The following is a 16,956-nucleotide window of genomic DNA, read 5'->3' on the forward strand; positions in this document are numbered from 1 at the left end:
TAGGTTAATCAAAAGGCAATTGTTAGCATTCAGAAAGAGTCCCCAGCATTCCTTTATATAATGAGCTCTGGTAATACACAGAGTCTTCAAAAAGTTTATAGAAAATGCCTATTTTGGAAAAAAAAATCAAATTTTTTTAGATCAGAGTAAACGTCTAACTCCATTTGCCACTACTATTTTTAAAAATGTATTTATATATTGGTAAAGCAGAGAGAAAGGGACACATGTTTCCATCCACTGGTTTGCTCCCCAAATGCCCTCAATAGCTGAGGCTGGGCCAGGCTGAATCCAGGAGCCTGGAACTCCATCTGCATGTCCCACTTGAGTGCCAGGAATTCAAGTACCTGGGCCATCATCGGGTATCTCCTAGATGCATTAGTGGGGGGTTGGATTAGAAGTGGAATAGCCAGAACTTGAACTGGCACTTCAGTGTGGGATGCTTGTGTTACAAGCAGCAGCTTCACCTGCTGCCCTACAACGCCCACCCTATCACGAACTTTTTAAATCACACCCTTTATCATTTATGGAACAACATTGACATACACTTTGTTACTTGATTCGCAGAATAAACTAGTGAGGCATAATCTCCATTTTTTTACAGATAATCAATTATTTTTACAGAAGGATCTAGTGATTTTTTTGAGTTCTCATGTAATAAAGAAGAACCCCAAGACCTATAGATTGTGTTCTTTCTACTGTGCTGATCAGCTTTGCCTCTATACAGTTTTATTTATTAATTGTGACTATTTAACACTCTGTGAACCCAGTATGTTCGCCTTTTCCCAGAAATGCATCCCTTAAAACCCTGTGTAATGATTACAATGCCAGTACCCCATTTCCTGCTTTGTTGCTGACTCTTGTTTTACATGGCTGTTTTTGTGTGCTCTGAGAAAGAATCCTAAATAGTCATTTGTTTTGGGCATTACTTTTTGTTTTATGGATATTTTCTATTTATTTGAAAGGCAGAGTTAGGAGAGAGAGAGAGAGGGAGGGAAAGAGAGATCTTCCAGCCACTGATTCACTGCACATATAGCTGCAATGGTCGGGGCTGGGCCAAGCTGAAGCTAAGAGTCAGGAACTCCATGCTGGTGCTGTGACATAGTGAGTAGAGTCGCCGCCTGCAGTGCAGGCATCTCATATGAGTCCCAGTTCGAATCCTGGCTGCTTCACTTCTGATCCAGCTCTGTGCTGTGGCCTGGCAAAGCTGTGGAAGATGGCCTAAGTACTTGGGCCCTTGCAACAGCGTGGGAGACCCGGAAAGAGCTCCTGGCTCCTGGCTTCCTATCATCCCAGCTCTGGCTGTTGTGGCCATTTAGGGAGTTAACCAGCAGGTGGAAGACTTTATTCTCTCTCTGCCTCTGCCTCTCTGTAACTCTGCCTTTCAAATAAATAAATAAATCTTTCTTGATTTTCCACATGGGTGGCAGGAGCCTAAGTACTTGGATCATCTGCTGCTGCTTACCCAGGCACATTAGCAGGGATCTGGATTGTAAGTAGAGCAGTTTGCACTCAAAACTGGCACTCATATGGGTGCTAACATCACAGGCGGTGACCTAACCTGCTGTGCCACAATGCTGGCATTTGCATCACTATTTTGTTTGGAACAAGACTGCAGAGTCTGAGCTTGTAACTAATCATGGTATATTAAGGAAGTACCTGGGGTCTCCTTTTTTTTTTTTTTTTTTTTTTAAAGATTTTATTTATTTATTTGAGAGGCAGAGTCACAGACAGTGAGAGGGAGAGACACAGAGAGAAGTTTTCCATCCACTGGTTCACTCCCCAAATGACTGCAACGGCTGGAGCTGAGCCAATCTGAAGCCAGGAGCCAGGAGCTTCTTCTGGATCTCGCACATGTATGCAGGGGCCCAAGTGCTTGGGCCATCTTCTGCTTTCCCAGGCCATAGCAGAGAGCTAGATCGGAAGAGGAGCAGCCGGGACTAGAACTGGCACCCATATGGGATGCCAGTGCTGCAAGTGGAGTATTAACCTACTTTGCCACAGTGCTGGCCCTCCCCTCAATTTTTTTTTTAAAGATTTTATTTATTTATTTGAGAGGTAGAGTTATAGACAGGACGAGGGATAGATGGAGAGAAAGCTCTTCCATCTGCTTGTTCACTCTCCAAATGGCCGCAACAACTAGAGCGGGGCTGATCAGGAGTCAGGAACTTCTTCTGGGTCTCCCACATAGGTGCAGGGGCCCAAGGACTTAGGCCAACTTCTATTGCTTTCCCAGGCATGTTAGCAGAGAGCTGGATCAAAAATGAAGCAGCCAAGACTTGAACTGATACCCATATGGGATTCCGGTGCCACAGGCAGAGGCTTAAGACTATTGTGCTGAAGTGCCGGCAACAGTTCACACACACACCCCCATTTTTTGGTCCATAAGGATATTGACTCTCTAGAGTAGGAGTGGGGAACCTTTTTTATGCGAAGGGCTATTTGAACGTTTATAACAACTTTTATAGGGCAAAAAGTTATCAATTTAAAAATTAACCTGCTATAAATTTATTGAATTTGGAGTTCCATCTGCGGTTAACTTGGAAGGCCCAGACCAGGTGATTTCTAGGGCACTGTATACAGCCTCTTGGCCAGACATTCTCTACCCCTGCTCTACAGGAATTAAGTTCTAAGCTACAGTTTGTTTTCTGAAATTAGGCACTTAAGACACAACTAAAGCTTTTTACATGTGGAATTTCTGTATGATTTGTTTTTTTATTTGAACAAAGGGTTTAATAGGAAAAAATAATTATTGGGCTACAATTTTTGAACCTAAGGTCAGTAAGGTTGGATTGGCACATGGCGGACCTCTGATGCCCTACAGAGATTTGAGCTTTATCTTACTGGCCTTGGGGAATTACGTGATTATAACTGATGCTTTAGGCAGGGTAATGAAAATGATAGTTATCTGACAAGTCTGGTGTCTGAATAGTTCAGATTAACAGTAATTCTGGCATCTGGATATCCTCACTTCAAAGGGGCTGAGTGGTAGAAAAATACATCATAATTCATCAAAGCCTATGAAGAACTAATGATGTTCACATAAACTATTGCTAAGGCACACGACTGCGTTATCCACATCCCAAAGAGATAGCGTCGCCAGGACACTCCCAGCCAGGCAGATCCTATGTTACACTCGTCGTAGCATGGTTGTTCTTACTCTTCAATTATTGCCATAGTGTAATTTATCAACTAAATGTTTGTTTTTAAGAAATCTGTTGGAACATGCTTGTCCTTATAATTCCAATGTTTATGTGTCTTCAGTGAGGTTCAGCTGTGCATTAGGACTAAGACTGAGTCCGGCTCACGTGGTTAATCCTCCGCCTGCCGCGCCGGCATCCCCTATGGGCACCGGGTTCTAGTCCCGGTTGCTCCTCTTCCAGGCCAGCTCTCTGCTGTGGCCCGGGAGGGCAGTGGAGGATGGCTCAAGTGCTTGGGCCCCTGCTCCCACATGGGAGACCAGGAGGAAGCACCTGGCTCCTGGCTTTGGATCGGCGCAGTGCCGGCCATAGCGGCCATTTGGGGGGTGAACCAATGGAAGAAAGACCTTTCTGTCTCTCACTATCTATGACTCTACCTGTCAAATAAAACAGAGAAAAAAAAAAAGGAGGATGCTTTGCAATGATGCATGCTGTTCAGTTCTCCTCTAAAAAAGGGCTAAGACTTGGCATAGAAGTATAAGGAACTACATTTGAGGTAAAATGTTTACAAAGAAGTTAACTAAGTTAACTACCTGGGCACAGTAACTTGATCATTCAGTTGGATTAGGATTTTTAACCTTTTTTAATTCTTAAAATTTATATATTTTATTTGAGAATGAGAGAAGCAGAGAGAAATTTCCCACTTACCGGGTCACTCCCCATGTGTGCAGGAGCTGGGAACTCAGTCTGGGTCTGCCACGTACGGTACAGGGACATACCATCTGAGCCATCACCTGCTGCCTCCCTCCCAGGGAACACATTAGCAGGAAGCGGGAACTGAGTAGAGCTGGCACTCTGATAGGGGATGTGGGTATCTCATGGGCATCTTAACCACTGTGCAAAACACTGTTTCTGACTTTTCAAATGCTTGTAATAATAATACATACTACCTGCTTTTCATAGTTTGGAGGCTGAAAATGCAGTCCCATTATAGTGTCTAGCATATTAGATTTTCAATAAGTGGTAGTTAATTGTAATTTTGATAATTTTAATTAATGGGTAGTATAGATTGGGTTATCAGGGGTCAAGAGTCATGGAAGGTAATTAGGAAATTATATTTTATAATTTTGGGAGCTTGAACTATTAATGGAGAAAGAATTAAACGGAGGAATTAAATCTGAGAGATAACAACAAGAGAATTGATGGATCTTAGGGACTGATTTTTATCAGATCAAGATGGGTGTATTACTCCAATAAAAATATTCTGGGACTGGGGAGGCAGCTGGTTAATATCCTTTTGAGTTTGAGCTAGTGATTTCAGAAGGCTGTTGGAAATAAAGGATTAATAGGAGAAAAATAGAATTGTAGATAGCAATTATAATCACACAAAAACCCCAAGAGAGGAGAAAAGCAGTATTCTGCTTATTATCATCAATTTTTTAAAAACCCACTTGGGTCATTTTTATGCCTAACAGGTGGTTACATTATATATCCGTAGAAGAAGCATGGAATGACTTGGCTGTTTTTAAATCTTAGCTCTGCATCACAATTGGATGACCTTGAACAAGTTTTGATAGCTTTTCTGTGCAGTGGAAATCTTACAAAATGGAGATGATAATGGTACCTATTTCATAGGGGATTTGTAAGAAGTAAATAATTTAATATTGTGTATGCATATATAGCTTAACAGTGAGGCTCTATAAATTTGGGCCATTAATATTGTAATAGCATTATTATTGTATCAATTCTGCTAGTCAGGAATGTTTAAAAATTCTTATTTCTGCAATTTGTATTTTTGTTTTCCAGCTACTCTGCTAAAAGTCATAATGAAACAGTTGCCTGCAGCAACAGTTCGCCTCCTTTCAAGTTCTCAGATAATCACGTCAGTGGTCAGTGTTGTAAAAGAGCTCATTGAAAACTCATTGGATGCGGGTGCCACAAGCATAGATGTTAAATTGGTGAGTTGCCTTGAGAAGCTAAATACCTTTAAAGCAAAAAGGGGCTGGGCAGTTGTTTTCTCCTTAAAATATTACCTTTACATTCTTATTTGTAGCACATTGGATCCTTTGTCTTGAGCCTGAATTCTTAAAAACAAATCTTAATTTAAATTAACATTGTAGCATCCTAAAGGAAATTGGAAAGCATATTCTTTAGGACTTTATCACCTAAAACATCAATTTAATGTCTGTATGAGAGGCAGTGAGAGAAAGAGAGAGAGAGAACAAGCAAGTAAGAGAGCCACCATCTGTGACATCAGTCTTTGACTGGAGCCAGGAGCCAGACACAATCTAGCTCTCCCATGAGAATGGCAGCAACCCAGTCACTTGAGCCATTGATGCTGCCTCTCAGAGTTTGCATTGGCAAGAGCTAGAGCTGGATAATCAGTCCAATCACTCAGATTTGGGACATGGATTTCTTAACTGTTGGGGCTAATCTAAATGCCTACTTCCCAATATCTATATTTTTTTACTGTCTGTCCTTGGTTATTCATGTTTGTTTGTCTTATACTCATTTGTTCTTTATTTGTTTTCATCTAATCTTATTTCAAAACATTTCATTTGTTGCTTGATAATTTTTGCATTTTAAAATTTAAATGCTGCTTATAAAATCATTGAATTAATATGACAGCATTATTTATGATGTTTCTATAAATATTTGTTTATTTTAATTGAAATGCAGAGTCAGGGTTTTTTTCTTAGGCATATCCCATTATTCAGTCTGATTAGAGTACAACTGATAATAAATATTATTGAGTTTTATCTGACACATAACACATAAGAATCTTGGATAGGATCTTTTTCTTAAATGTCTCTAAAAGAGAAATATTGGTTTTGTTTTCAAAGATTTATTTATTTGAGAGACAGATGTTCCAACTGCTGGTTCACTCCCCCAATGGCCACAATGCCCAGGCTGGGTGAGGCTGAAGCCAGGAGCCAGGAATTTGTTTGGATCTCCCATGTTGATGCGGGGACTCTAGAACTTCTAGAACTTGGGTTGTCTTCTGCTGCTTTCCCAGGCACGTTAGCAGGCAGCTCGATTGGAAGTGGAGCAGCCGGGATCAAACTGGAGCCCATGTGCCATCATCGTATGTGGCAGCCTAACCCACTGGCGCTGCAGCATTGGTCCCAGTATTTTTTTTTTTCAAATCAGTGAGAGAAAGTACCCATCATCTGTTTCGCTTCCCAAGTGCTCATAATGACCAGGGCTGGGCTAGGGTTGGAACTAGGAGGCAGGAGCAAAATCCGGGTCTCACAATAGCCCAGACCAAACTACTTGAGCTATCACCTGCTGTCTTCCAGGGCCTGCATTGGAGGGAAGGCGGAGTCAGGAGCCAGAGCTGAGAATCAAGCCTAGGCACTGATATGGGATATGGGCATCTTAACTACTAGGCCAAATGCTAGCCCCACTCCCATTTAAAATATTTGTTTACTTATTTGGAAGAAAGACAAAATCGAATTCCTATCCACTAATTCACTCCCCAAATGCCCACAACAACCAAAAGAGGGAGCTGGGAACTGCATCTAGGTGTCCCAGGTGGATGACAGGAACACAGTGACTTGAGCCATCACTGCTGCCTCCCAGGGTGTGCATTAGCAAGAAACTGGAATCAGGTGTGGAACCCAGGTGTCTCAAGCAGCCTCTTGAACATTAAGCTACACTGTGCCAGTGCTGTGGCACAGCAGGATAGGCTGCCATCTGCAGTGCTGGCCTCCCATTTGGGCACTAGTTGGAGTCTGGGCTGCTCTATTTCCAATCCAGCTCTGTGCTAATATGCCTGGGAAAGCAGTGGAAGATGACCCAAGTGCTTGGGCCCCTGCACCTACATGGGAGACCAAATGAAGCTTCTGGCTCTTGGCTTTGACCTGGCACAGCCCTGGTCACTAAGGCCACTTGGGGAATGAACCAGCAGATGGAAGATCTCTCTCCTCTCTCTGTAACTCTCACTTTCTAATAAATAAATCTTTTTTTAAAAAAAGGGAAAAAATCTTTCTATAATATTACTAATTCTGATTTTTAAAATAGTATACCTTTTTTAATAATTTGAAGTTACATAATACTGCATATATCAGGAGTTTTTTAGATAAATCAGATATACAAAGCATTAGAGGGAGATATCAAAGATTTAATTTCTCATATTTCTCTCAATTTAAAATTAAGTTGGTATATTGGGAATAAATATTTTGTTTGCTTAATTTTATGGAGAAATCATTAACTACCAAAATGCAGATCTTAAAATATAATTGACTCCAGGCATCTAAGTAAAAAAGTAAAGGTCTGTTTAAATGTTTAATTAACTAGTTATGAAAACACATTTCCTCAGGACTGCTATTATTATACAAAAGTATAATAGGTCTTACTACGTAGAGGAGCACATTTAATGTGGTTATGTAAAAGTTTTACAAAGTCAAGCCACCATCTGTGATGCCAGCATCACATATAGACAGCAGTTTGTGTTGTAGGTGCTCCGCTTTCCATCCAGCTCCCTTTTCATGTGCCTAGGAAAGCAGCAGAGGATGGCCCAAGTAGCTGGGCCCCTGCAACTCACACACAAGACCCAGTTGAAGCTTTGGCTTGGCCCAGCCCTGGCTGTTGCAGCCCTTTGGGGAGTGAACCCAAATGGAAGTAGATGAAGATCGCTCTCTCTCTCTCTCTCTCTCTCTCTCTGTAAATCTGCCTTTCAAATAAATAAATCTTTAAAAATATCTATAAAGTAGATACTGATAAATGCTGACTAAAATCAGCTAGATTTAAATATTGAATTTACTTTTATAGAAGGACTTCTACAGGCTTTGTAACACTGTTTTTAAATACAAGGACCAAAGGAGCCAGCACTGTGATGTAGCAGGTAAGGCTGATTCCTGCAGTGCCAGCATCCCATAGGGGTACCGGTTCGAGTCCCAGCTGCTCTCTGCTAGGGCCTGGGATAGCAGTCAAAGATGGCCCAAAGTCTTGGGCACCCTGCACCTGCGTGGGAGACCTTCAAGAAGCTCCTGACTCCTGCCTTCGGACTGGCCCAGCTTCGGCTGTTGTAGCTGTTTGGGGGAGTGAACTAGTGAATAGAAGACCTTTGTTTCTCTCTGTGCTCTGTCTCTCTGTAACTCTGCCTTTTGAATAAATAAACTTGGGCCACCTTCTACTGCTTTTCCAGGCCATAGCAGAGAACTGGATTGGAAGTGGAGCAGCCGGGACTCAAACCGGCGCCCATATGGGATGCCAGCACTGCAGGCAAGTGGCTTTATCTGCACCACAGGACCGGCCCCTTGGGGGTTATATTTATATATACAAAAAGTGTATGTAATTCAGAAGAATATTTCGAGTCAAATTTGAGCATAAGTTATCATAAATAGCCAGTATAGTGAAATAATTAAAGAAACCATAAAGCTCAGACTGACCTCCGCATGAGTCTGAAGAAAACAAGGGATTTGTTCATTGTGCTCTAAGAGGCATAAGTAGAGCCAAAGAACTTAAACTCTTCTTTCCATAATGTTATATGTTCATGAAAGGTAAATGACAAATTGTTTCACTTGCAGTTCCTTCTGTTTTCTAAATGTGGTTACTGATTAATTTTTTTTATGCTGAATGTGCTTTTTAACTTTTTATAGGAGAACTATGGATTTGATAAAATTGAGGTGCGAGACAATGGTGAAGGTGTCAAGGCTGTTGATGCTCCCGTAATGGCAGTGAAGTACTATACCTCAAAAATAAACAGTCATGAGGATCTTGAACATTTGACAACTTACGGTTTTCGTGGCGAAGCCTTGGGGTCAATTTGTTGTGTTGCTGAGGTAAGGTAGTTTATGTTAACTATTTCAGTGATTGCATAATCACGGGATACTGACACAGTATTTGGCAAAGTATGCATTTTTAAAATTATAATAAAATATGCATAATATGAAATTTATCATTTTAATCATTTTTAAGTGTATGGTTCAGTGGCATTCACATTTTTCACCACTGTCCATCTCTCCAGAACTTTTTCATCATCCCAAGCTAAAACCCAATAAGTAGTAACTCCCCATTCTTTTCTCCCCCATCTCCTAATAATCAGTATTCTACTTTCTGTGTCTATGTGTGTTACTGCTGTGGATAGCTCATGTAAGTGGAGTCATGAAGCATTTGTTGTTTTACATCTGGCTTGTTTAACTTAGTATGATATGTCATGATTTTCTCCCTAAGGCTGAATACTGTTTCTTCTTTTTTTTTTTTCCAAAGATTTATTTATTTGAAAGTCAGAGTTACACAGAGAGAGAAGGAGAGGCAGAGAGAGAGAGAGAGAGAGAGAGAGAGAGGTCTTCCATTTGCTGATTCACTCCCCAGTTGGTTGCAATGGCTGGAGCTACGCTGAACCGAAGCCAGGAGCCTGGAGCTTCTTCCGGGTCTTCTACACCGGTGCAGGGGCCCAAGGACTTGGGCCATCTTCCACTGCTTTCCCAGGCCATAGCAGAGAACTGGATCGGAAGTAGAGTAGCCGGGTCTCAAACCTGTGCCTATATGGGCACTGCAGGCAATGGCTTTACCTGCTACGCCACAGCACCGGCCCCCTGAATACTGTTTCATTGTGTGTCTATACCACATTTTGTTTATCTGTTGATGGACAGTGAGTTGCTTCCATCTTCAGCTATTGTTGGTGAATGTACAAATCTCTGAAACCTAGCTTTCAGTTCTTTGGAGTATATACTTAGACCCAGAAATGAACTGAGCTGTGTCATGGCAGTTCTTTATTTAATGCTTGTGAGAAACAGCAATGGCACTTTGCAGTGTTAATACTTATTGGAGGAATGTTAATGTACCATTGACTTGGAAAACATGTGTTTAAAAAATTAAACATTTGGCCGGCGCCGTGGCTCAATAGGCTAATCCTCCGCCTTGTGGCGCCGGCACACCGGGTTCTAGTCCCGGTCGGGGTGCCGGATTCTATCCCGGTTGCCCCTCTTCCAGGCCAGCTCTCTGCTGTGGCCCGGGAGTACAGTGGAGGATGGCCCAAGTGCTTGGGCCCTGCACCCCATGGGAGACCAGGAGAATCACCTGGCTCCTGGCTTCAGATCAGCGCGGTGTGCCGGCCGCAGCGCACCGGCCGTGGCAGCCATTGGAGGGTGAACCAATGGAAAAGGAAGACCTTTCTCTCTGTCTCTCTCTCTCACTGTCCACTCTGCCTGTCAAAAAAATAAAATAAAAAATAAATAAAATAAAATAAAATAAATAAATAAATAAATTTTAAAAAATTAAACATATTTAACTATAGAACTTCACAGAGCCTCTGCTATCCTAATGTGCATTGTGAATCTCTGAGGGGAGTGGTTGACAGTAGGTACATCTATTTCACTGTGAAACTCGAGAAACACATCGCTGTTAGCACTCTAGTCAATACAGAAATGCCAATAATGAGATTGTGCTCCAGACATGTGAATAGACTCGATCTAAATCCTAGCTAGTTAGGAGCAGATTGGATCTTGGAGCTTTTCTCTTCTGACTAATTGTGAGTGCCTGTAATGTCCGTGAACCCCCGAGTTGATTGGCTGGCACACTCAGTTGCACAGTACCAATTACACTACATTACTTTTGCTCCAGATTTTATAACCAGTCTGCATCAAAGTGTACATGTAACCTTGGTCTCTTCATTTCCATGTGTCTCTGTTAGACTTGATTATGTGAGTCTTCTTGTTTCTTTGTGCTATATTGTTCCCTCTGTGGGTAAGGGACTGTTTTATTGTGTGCCAGTATGTGTGGGCCAGTGAGTAACAAGATGGTTGTCAGGGTCTCTTGAGCTATTGAAGTTTGCCCAGTGGCCATATAATTCTTTACTTTAGGTTAGGCTGGAAGACTTAGGTGAGAATGTTCAAGTGCAGTTAAATGATAGCACTTTATACTTAAACCAGTTCAGAGAAAATGGCACATACAAGAGGTAGTGTTGCTGTCTCTTTTTCTGGTCTTGGGATATCTGTCTGTCTGTCTGTCTATCTATCTTAAAGATTTATTTATTTATTTGAGAGAAAACTTACAGATAGAGGGAGAGGCAGAGAGAGAGGTCTTCTAGCCACTGGTACACTCCTCATATGGCCACAATGGCTGCAGCTGGGCTGATCTGAAGCCAGGAGCCAGGAGCTTCTTCTGGGTTACCCACATGGGTGCAGGGGCCCAGGCATTTGGACTGTCTTCCACTGGTTTCCCAGGGCATTAGCAGGGAGCTAGATCAGAAATGGAGCAGCCAGGTCTTGAACTGGTGCCCATATGGTATGCCGGCGCTGCAGGCAGAGGCTTAACGTACTACACCACAGCCCCTGCCCCAGCCCCTGGATATCTGTTTAGTAGTCCACTCTTCCCAGCAGCGATGTATTCCCCAGGATCATTGTGGTCTCACTTCTGAAATACTGGCATAGCTTAGATTTCCTTCTCCTTTATTTGGTTGGAGGGAGTGGGTGAATGTCCCAGTGAATTGTACTCTTGTCTTTGAGGCTTGGTAAGTGTTGACCCAACTAGGCCAGAAAAATTATAGAGATGGTAATGTTAAGTGGAAGATTTTGCTGTTGGAGCATAGAGGAATAGAGGCCTTTGGGTTGTGAGGATCTAGATGCTTAGACATCATTAAGGAAGAAATCTTTAAGTAAATGCTTAAAGGCAAACCAAAAATGTAGCACATCATGTGCTTCTCTTAACTTCCTCAGCACTTTCTTTATTTAGAGTTTATTGAGCATCTAAATAAATTTTGGTGAAGAGTGACTGGATGATGGAACTGGGCATTGCCTGTCTCTCTTTGCCAAGACTGTATACACGAACCTACAGCCCTGGATCTGACACAAATACTGTTTGCTTAAAATGGGATGGTATTTGCACCAGGGAACTGCTGAACCTCCCAGTATATGTACTGTTGTTTGAGCTCTCAGTAGTAGCTATTTTAGAAGTTGTACTTTTTCCTAAGTATTTGATTTTTTTTTTTTTTTGGCTGTTGTTAAAACTTGTCAGATAGCATGTAAGCTTTATTTTGTTGTCAGAAAAGATAATTTGGTGTTTGTGTTTTCCACAAGGTACACATAACTTTCCAGAGCTAAAATCGGTCATCATCAGCTTTGTCTGCTAGGTGGCAGCACTAAACTTAGTCTTTATAAATATGTTGTACATGAGTCATGATTTACCTAAATCGTCACCATAATTATGATGTTAGAATGGTAGCTTTGCAAGTTTTTGACCATTGGTCACTATCTTATGTCTTTAGATTATTTAAACCCACTTGCTATGCAAGTTGATCTTTTGTCTTTTATATTTGAATGGCCTTAAGGATACTTAAAATCTGAATTACAGTTAAAATCAACAATTACAGTTGTTTATCACAATTACAAGAAAGTTGTCAAAGTATCAAAGTAACAAAATATACACTTCTTTTTTTTTTTTAACTTTTATTTAATGAATATAAATTTCCAGTGTACAGCTTATGTATTACAATGGCTTCCCCCTCCCACCCGCAACCCTCCCCTCTCCCGCTCCCTCTTCCGCTCCCTCTTCCCTTCCATTCACATCAAGATTTCATTTTCAATTCTCTTTCTATACAGAAGATCAATTTAGTATAAAGATTTTAATAGTTTGCAGCTACATAGAAACACAAAGTGAAACATACTGTTTGAGTACTAGTTATAGCATTAAATCAAAATGTACAGCACATTAAGGATAGAGATCCCACATGAGGAGTAAGGGCACAGTGGCTCCTGTTGTTGACCCAACAAATTGACACTCTAGTTTATGGTGCCAGTAACCACCCTAGGCTCTCGTCATGAGTTGCCAAGGCTATGGAAGCCTTCCAAGTTTGCCGACTCTGATCATATTTAGACAAGGTCATAAAAGACAGGGTGAGGATAGTAACCAATGATCCTAAGAAAAAAAAATATACACTTCTTAAAAGACGTTTTCAGTTTACACGTTGCAGTGCCATAGATTTATCTTACAAAGTATTAACAAATCATTTTGTGGAATCTCCTTGTAAATCTTTTGGAAAACCACATATAGATTTTTTATACACAAACACATAGTGAATTTTTATAAATAGGTCAAGAAGCAGACAGCAGCACCCTGGAACGTTATCTCTTGCTCCTTTCCAGTCTGCTCCTCAAAGGTAACTGCTCTTCTAACCTTTTTCAACTCAGAGTAGTTCTATCTATTTTTTTTTAAAGATTTATTTATTTATTTGAAAGTCACAGTTACACACAGAGAGAAGGAGAGGCAGAGAGAGAGGTCTTCCATCCGATGGTTCACTCCCCAATTGGCCACAACAACCTGAGCTGCGCCAATGCGAAGCCAGGAGCCAGGAGCCAGGAGCTTCTTCCTGGTCTCCCAAATGAGTGCAGGGCCCAACCATCTTCTACTGTTTTCCAAGGCCATAGCAGAGAGCTGGATCAGAAATGGAGCAGCCGGGTCGCTCCCATATAGGATGCTGGCACTTCGGGCCAGGGCATTAACCCGCTGTGCCACAGTGCCAGTCCCTAGTTCTTTCTATTCTTGAACTTGATATAAATGAAATCTTACAGCAGGTATACTTTTATTAGTGCTTTTAATGGTCATGTAGGTTTGATTATACCTGAAAACTAAAGAGAATATGGAGCTGGCAGGGGCCCTGGTAGAAATGGACCCTCTTACGGCATCCACCTCCCACATTTAAGGACTGATCACTCATCCCATAGTTGCCAAGAGTATTGGTGACTGAACTCTCAGAGCTGAGTCTCTCTGGAGATTGCCTGTATCTCGCTGAAGAAGCTGCCTTAACCAGATCAGGAGAGGTTGTGAAAGCTGGGTCCCACTTCAGCACAAGAAGTCATCCCAGAGCACTTGTCAGTAAACTCCCTGTACACTCAGCCAGCCTACAATGGAGGTATTCCATGACTCAGTACCCTCGTACTGGTGATAAGGAAATTGGGGTCTTGTGATACCAAGTTGCAGGTCATCTTATCCCAACTTCACAATGGAAGACCCAATAGTCAGCTAGTTCGTTATTGTCTTCTATATATACAGTGTGCTTTGGGAGGTAGTTGTTTCAGAGAAACTGGTCACAGTGAAGTAAATGGAGTATGAAAATTGTGACCTGTTCAGGGGTCCATAGTGTGTCCATGGCAAAACTAAAAATTCACTTCCAATTTTGTGCCTCCTCAGTGTGGAGTTCTGTATAAGAGGTCATGTTGCTTTCTTCCTAGCATGGGTATAAAGGTATCTATAAGTTTAAAAATGCCTCCACATTAAAATAATAAGTGTACCCTGGCCAGCAGTGGTAGGCTTTGGAGGCAAGCTATCAGGAGTAGTTAGGTGGGTGGGAGGATTCTGCATGGTGTTTCAGAAATACAGGGAGTAACACAGCTACATATTTGTTTAAGTAGTTATGTTTGAAATTAAGTGTTATTCAGCAAGACTTTGCTAAGTGCTTTTTGAGGAAAAAAATTCACTTTTTAATTTAATGGCTATTATTTAGCACCCAGAAAAAGTGAAGTTTTTTGTGTAGAGGTTACACATTTATTTTATAGGCTCTGGTTTATTATGAAAATTTTAAAGTGGAAATTTCAGTGACATAATAAAAACTAGTAATTTGGTTATATTATCCACCTAACTAGCTAATACAAATAATTTTTAAGTCATATGATTGGGTGAGGATAACAACATAGTAACCTCTTTATCTTTCATCAGAGTCCCTAGGTAGTTTATTATTTATAAATTCCTAGGCTCCATCTCAGTTCCACTGAATTAAAATCCAGGGTGGCCTTTATTTATTTTTATTTTTTTAATTTATTTTTTATTTCATAAATATGAATTTACGAAGTGCAACTTTTGTATTGTTGTGGCTTCCCCCCCCAACCTCCCTCCCTCCCTCCCGTGGCCCTCCCCTCCCCCTCTCCCATCAGGGTGGCCTTTAAACCTGCAGTTTCAACAAAGGCTTCCATCAATTCTTAAATCTATTAAATGTCTGAGAAACTCAGCTTGTGACCTCTTTAGAAAATTTGTGATTGTTCCTTGAGCATTTGATTAATATTTGTAGGGAGCTGGCTCACTTGGTTAATCCTCTGCCTGAGGCGCCGGCATCCCATATGGGCGCCGGGTTCTAGTCCCGGTTGCTCCTCTTCCAGTCCGGCTCTCTGCTGTGGCCCGGGAGGGCAGTGGAGGATGGCCCAAGTGCTTGGGCTCCTGCACCCACATGGGAGACCAGGAAGAAGCACTTGGCTTCTGTCTTTGGGCTGGCGTAGCACTGGCCATGGCGGCCATTTGGGGAGTGAACCAACAGAGGGAAGACCTTTCTCTCTGTCTCTCTCTCTCACTATCTGTGACTCTACCTGTCAAATTAAAAAAAAAAAAAAAAGAAAAAAGAAATACATTAATATTTGTGGAACATAAAGTAAAATTACACAGTAAGTCATTTACCAAATAACAAAATAAATTCATGGGGTTGTCAAGTGCCTCAGGCTCAGCAGATCGCTGGTAATTAACTGGGATATGGTTTTGTTACGCTGTTCCATTGCCATCACTCAGAACTCCAGTTGTTGAGATTGCACAGTTAGATTATTTTATGCATGTTAGTAATTTCGATTAATAAAAGGAAAAATTAAATTGGACTCTAAGCAAAATTGACCATAGAAATATAAAACACATCTAATTCTGTATTCTTTATATACTTATAAAGAACAAAGCAGTTTTATAATTTGTCAATTGTAAAATAACTTCCAGCCTCATACTTAACTGTCCAAAGATCTTTCTTTTTATATCTTTGGAGCAAACTATTGATATTTTAAAATGAAATCTCTTTTTCCATAAGGTATGATGAATGTTAAGTCTATCACATAATAACACAAATAATTGCTTTCTTTAAAATCTTAGTAGGCCGGTGCCGTGGCTTAACAGGCTAATCCTCCGCCTTGCGGCGCCGGCACACTGGGTTCTAGTCCCAGTCGGGGCGCCGGATTCTATCCTGGTTGCCCCTCTTCCAGTCTAGCTCTCTGCTATGGCCCGGGAAGGCAGTGGAGGATGGCCCAAGTCCTTGGGCCCTGCACCTGCATAGGAGACCAGGAGAAGCACCTGGCTCCTGGCTTCGGATCAGCGAGATGCGCCGGCCGCAGCGGCCATTGGAGGGTGAACCAACGGCAAAAAGGAAGACCTTCCTCTCTGTCTCTCCCTCTCACTATCCACTCTGTCAAAAAAAAAAAAAAAAAAAAAAAAATCTTAACAGTAAGCATCACTTTTTTTGAAATTTATTGTTTATGGAGAAATAATTTTGACATATTTGTCATTCTTTAGTCAAGTACTGATTACTGAGTATAGTGATTAGAATGTACTAGAGGCTGGTGCCGCGGCTCAATAGGTAATCCTCTGCCTGTGGCGCCGGCACACCGGGTTCTAGTCCCAGTTGGGGCGCTGGATTCTGTCCCGGTCGCTCTTCTTCCTGTCCAACTCTCTGCTATGGCCCCGGGAGTGCAGTGGAGGATGGCCCAAGTGCTTGGGCCCTGCACCTGCATGGGAGACCATAAGCACCTGGCTCCTGGCTTCAGATCAGCGCGGTGCGCCGGCCGCAGCGCGCCGGCCACAGTGGCCGTTGGGGGGTGAACCAACGGAAAAAAGGAAGACCTTTCTCTTTGTCTCTCTCTCTCTCACTGTCCACTCTGTCTGTCAAAAAAATAAAAATAAAAAATAAAAAAACAATAGAATCTACTGGATTCTATCTAGAGATATTGAAAATCCTGTTTACATGATAAAAATCATGATAAAAGATTTCCTTTATGGGCTGATGTTTTATGTATATTACAAATGCTTTTCCCTCCAAAGAAGGGTTTACAAAACTCACTCATTCTTTTTTGACTAG

The 16,956-nt window shown here is 41.6% G+C and overlaps 1 protein-coding gene across 5 annotated transcripts in view; it reads left to right on the top strand.

The window, feature by feature from the left end:
* The window catches only part of PMS1 (PMS1 homolog 1, mismatch repair system component), a 102,766-nt gene that overhangs the window by 5,266 nt on the left and 80,544 nt on the right, over window positions 1-16,956 (top strand). For all 5 annotated transcript variants that reach the window (XM_062189157.1, XM_062189166.1, XM_062189194.1 and 2 more), the window contains exons 3-4: window positions 4,944-5,095; window positions 8,741-8,923. In XM_062189157.1, coding sequence (XP_062045141.1) covers window positions 4,964-5,095; window positions 8,741-8,923 — 315 coding nt within the window. In that variant the 5' untranslated portion in view covers window positions 4,944-4,963. The remainder of the gene's footprint in view (window positions 1-4,943; window positions 5,096-8,740; window positions 8,924-16,956) is intronic.

The sequence above is a fragment of the Lepus europaeus genome, chromosome 1 (genome assembly GCF_033115175.1).
Source record: "Lepus europaeus isolate LE1 chromosome 1, mLepTim1.pri, whole genome shotgun sequence".
Lineage (NCBI taxonomy): Eukaryota > Metazoa > Chordata > Mammalia > Lagomorpha > Leporidae > Lepus > Lepus europaeus.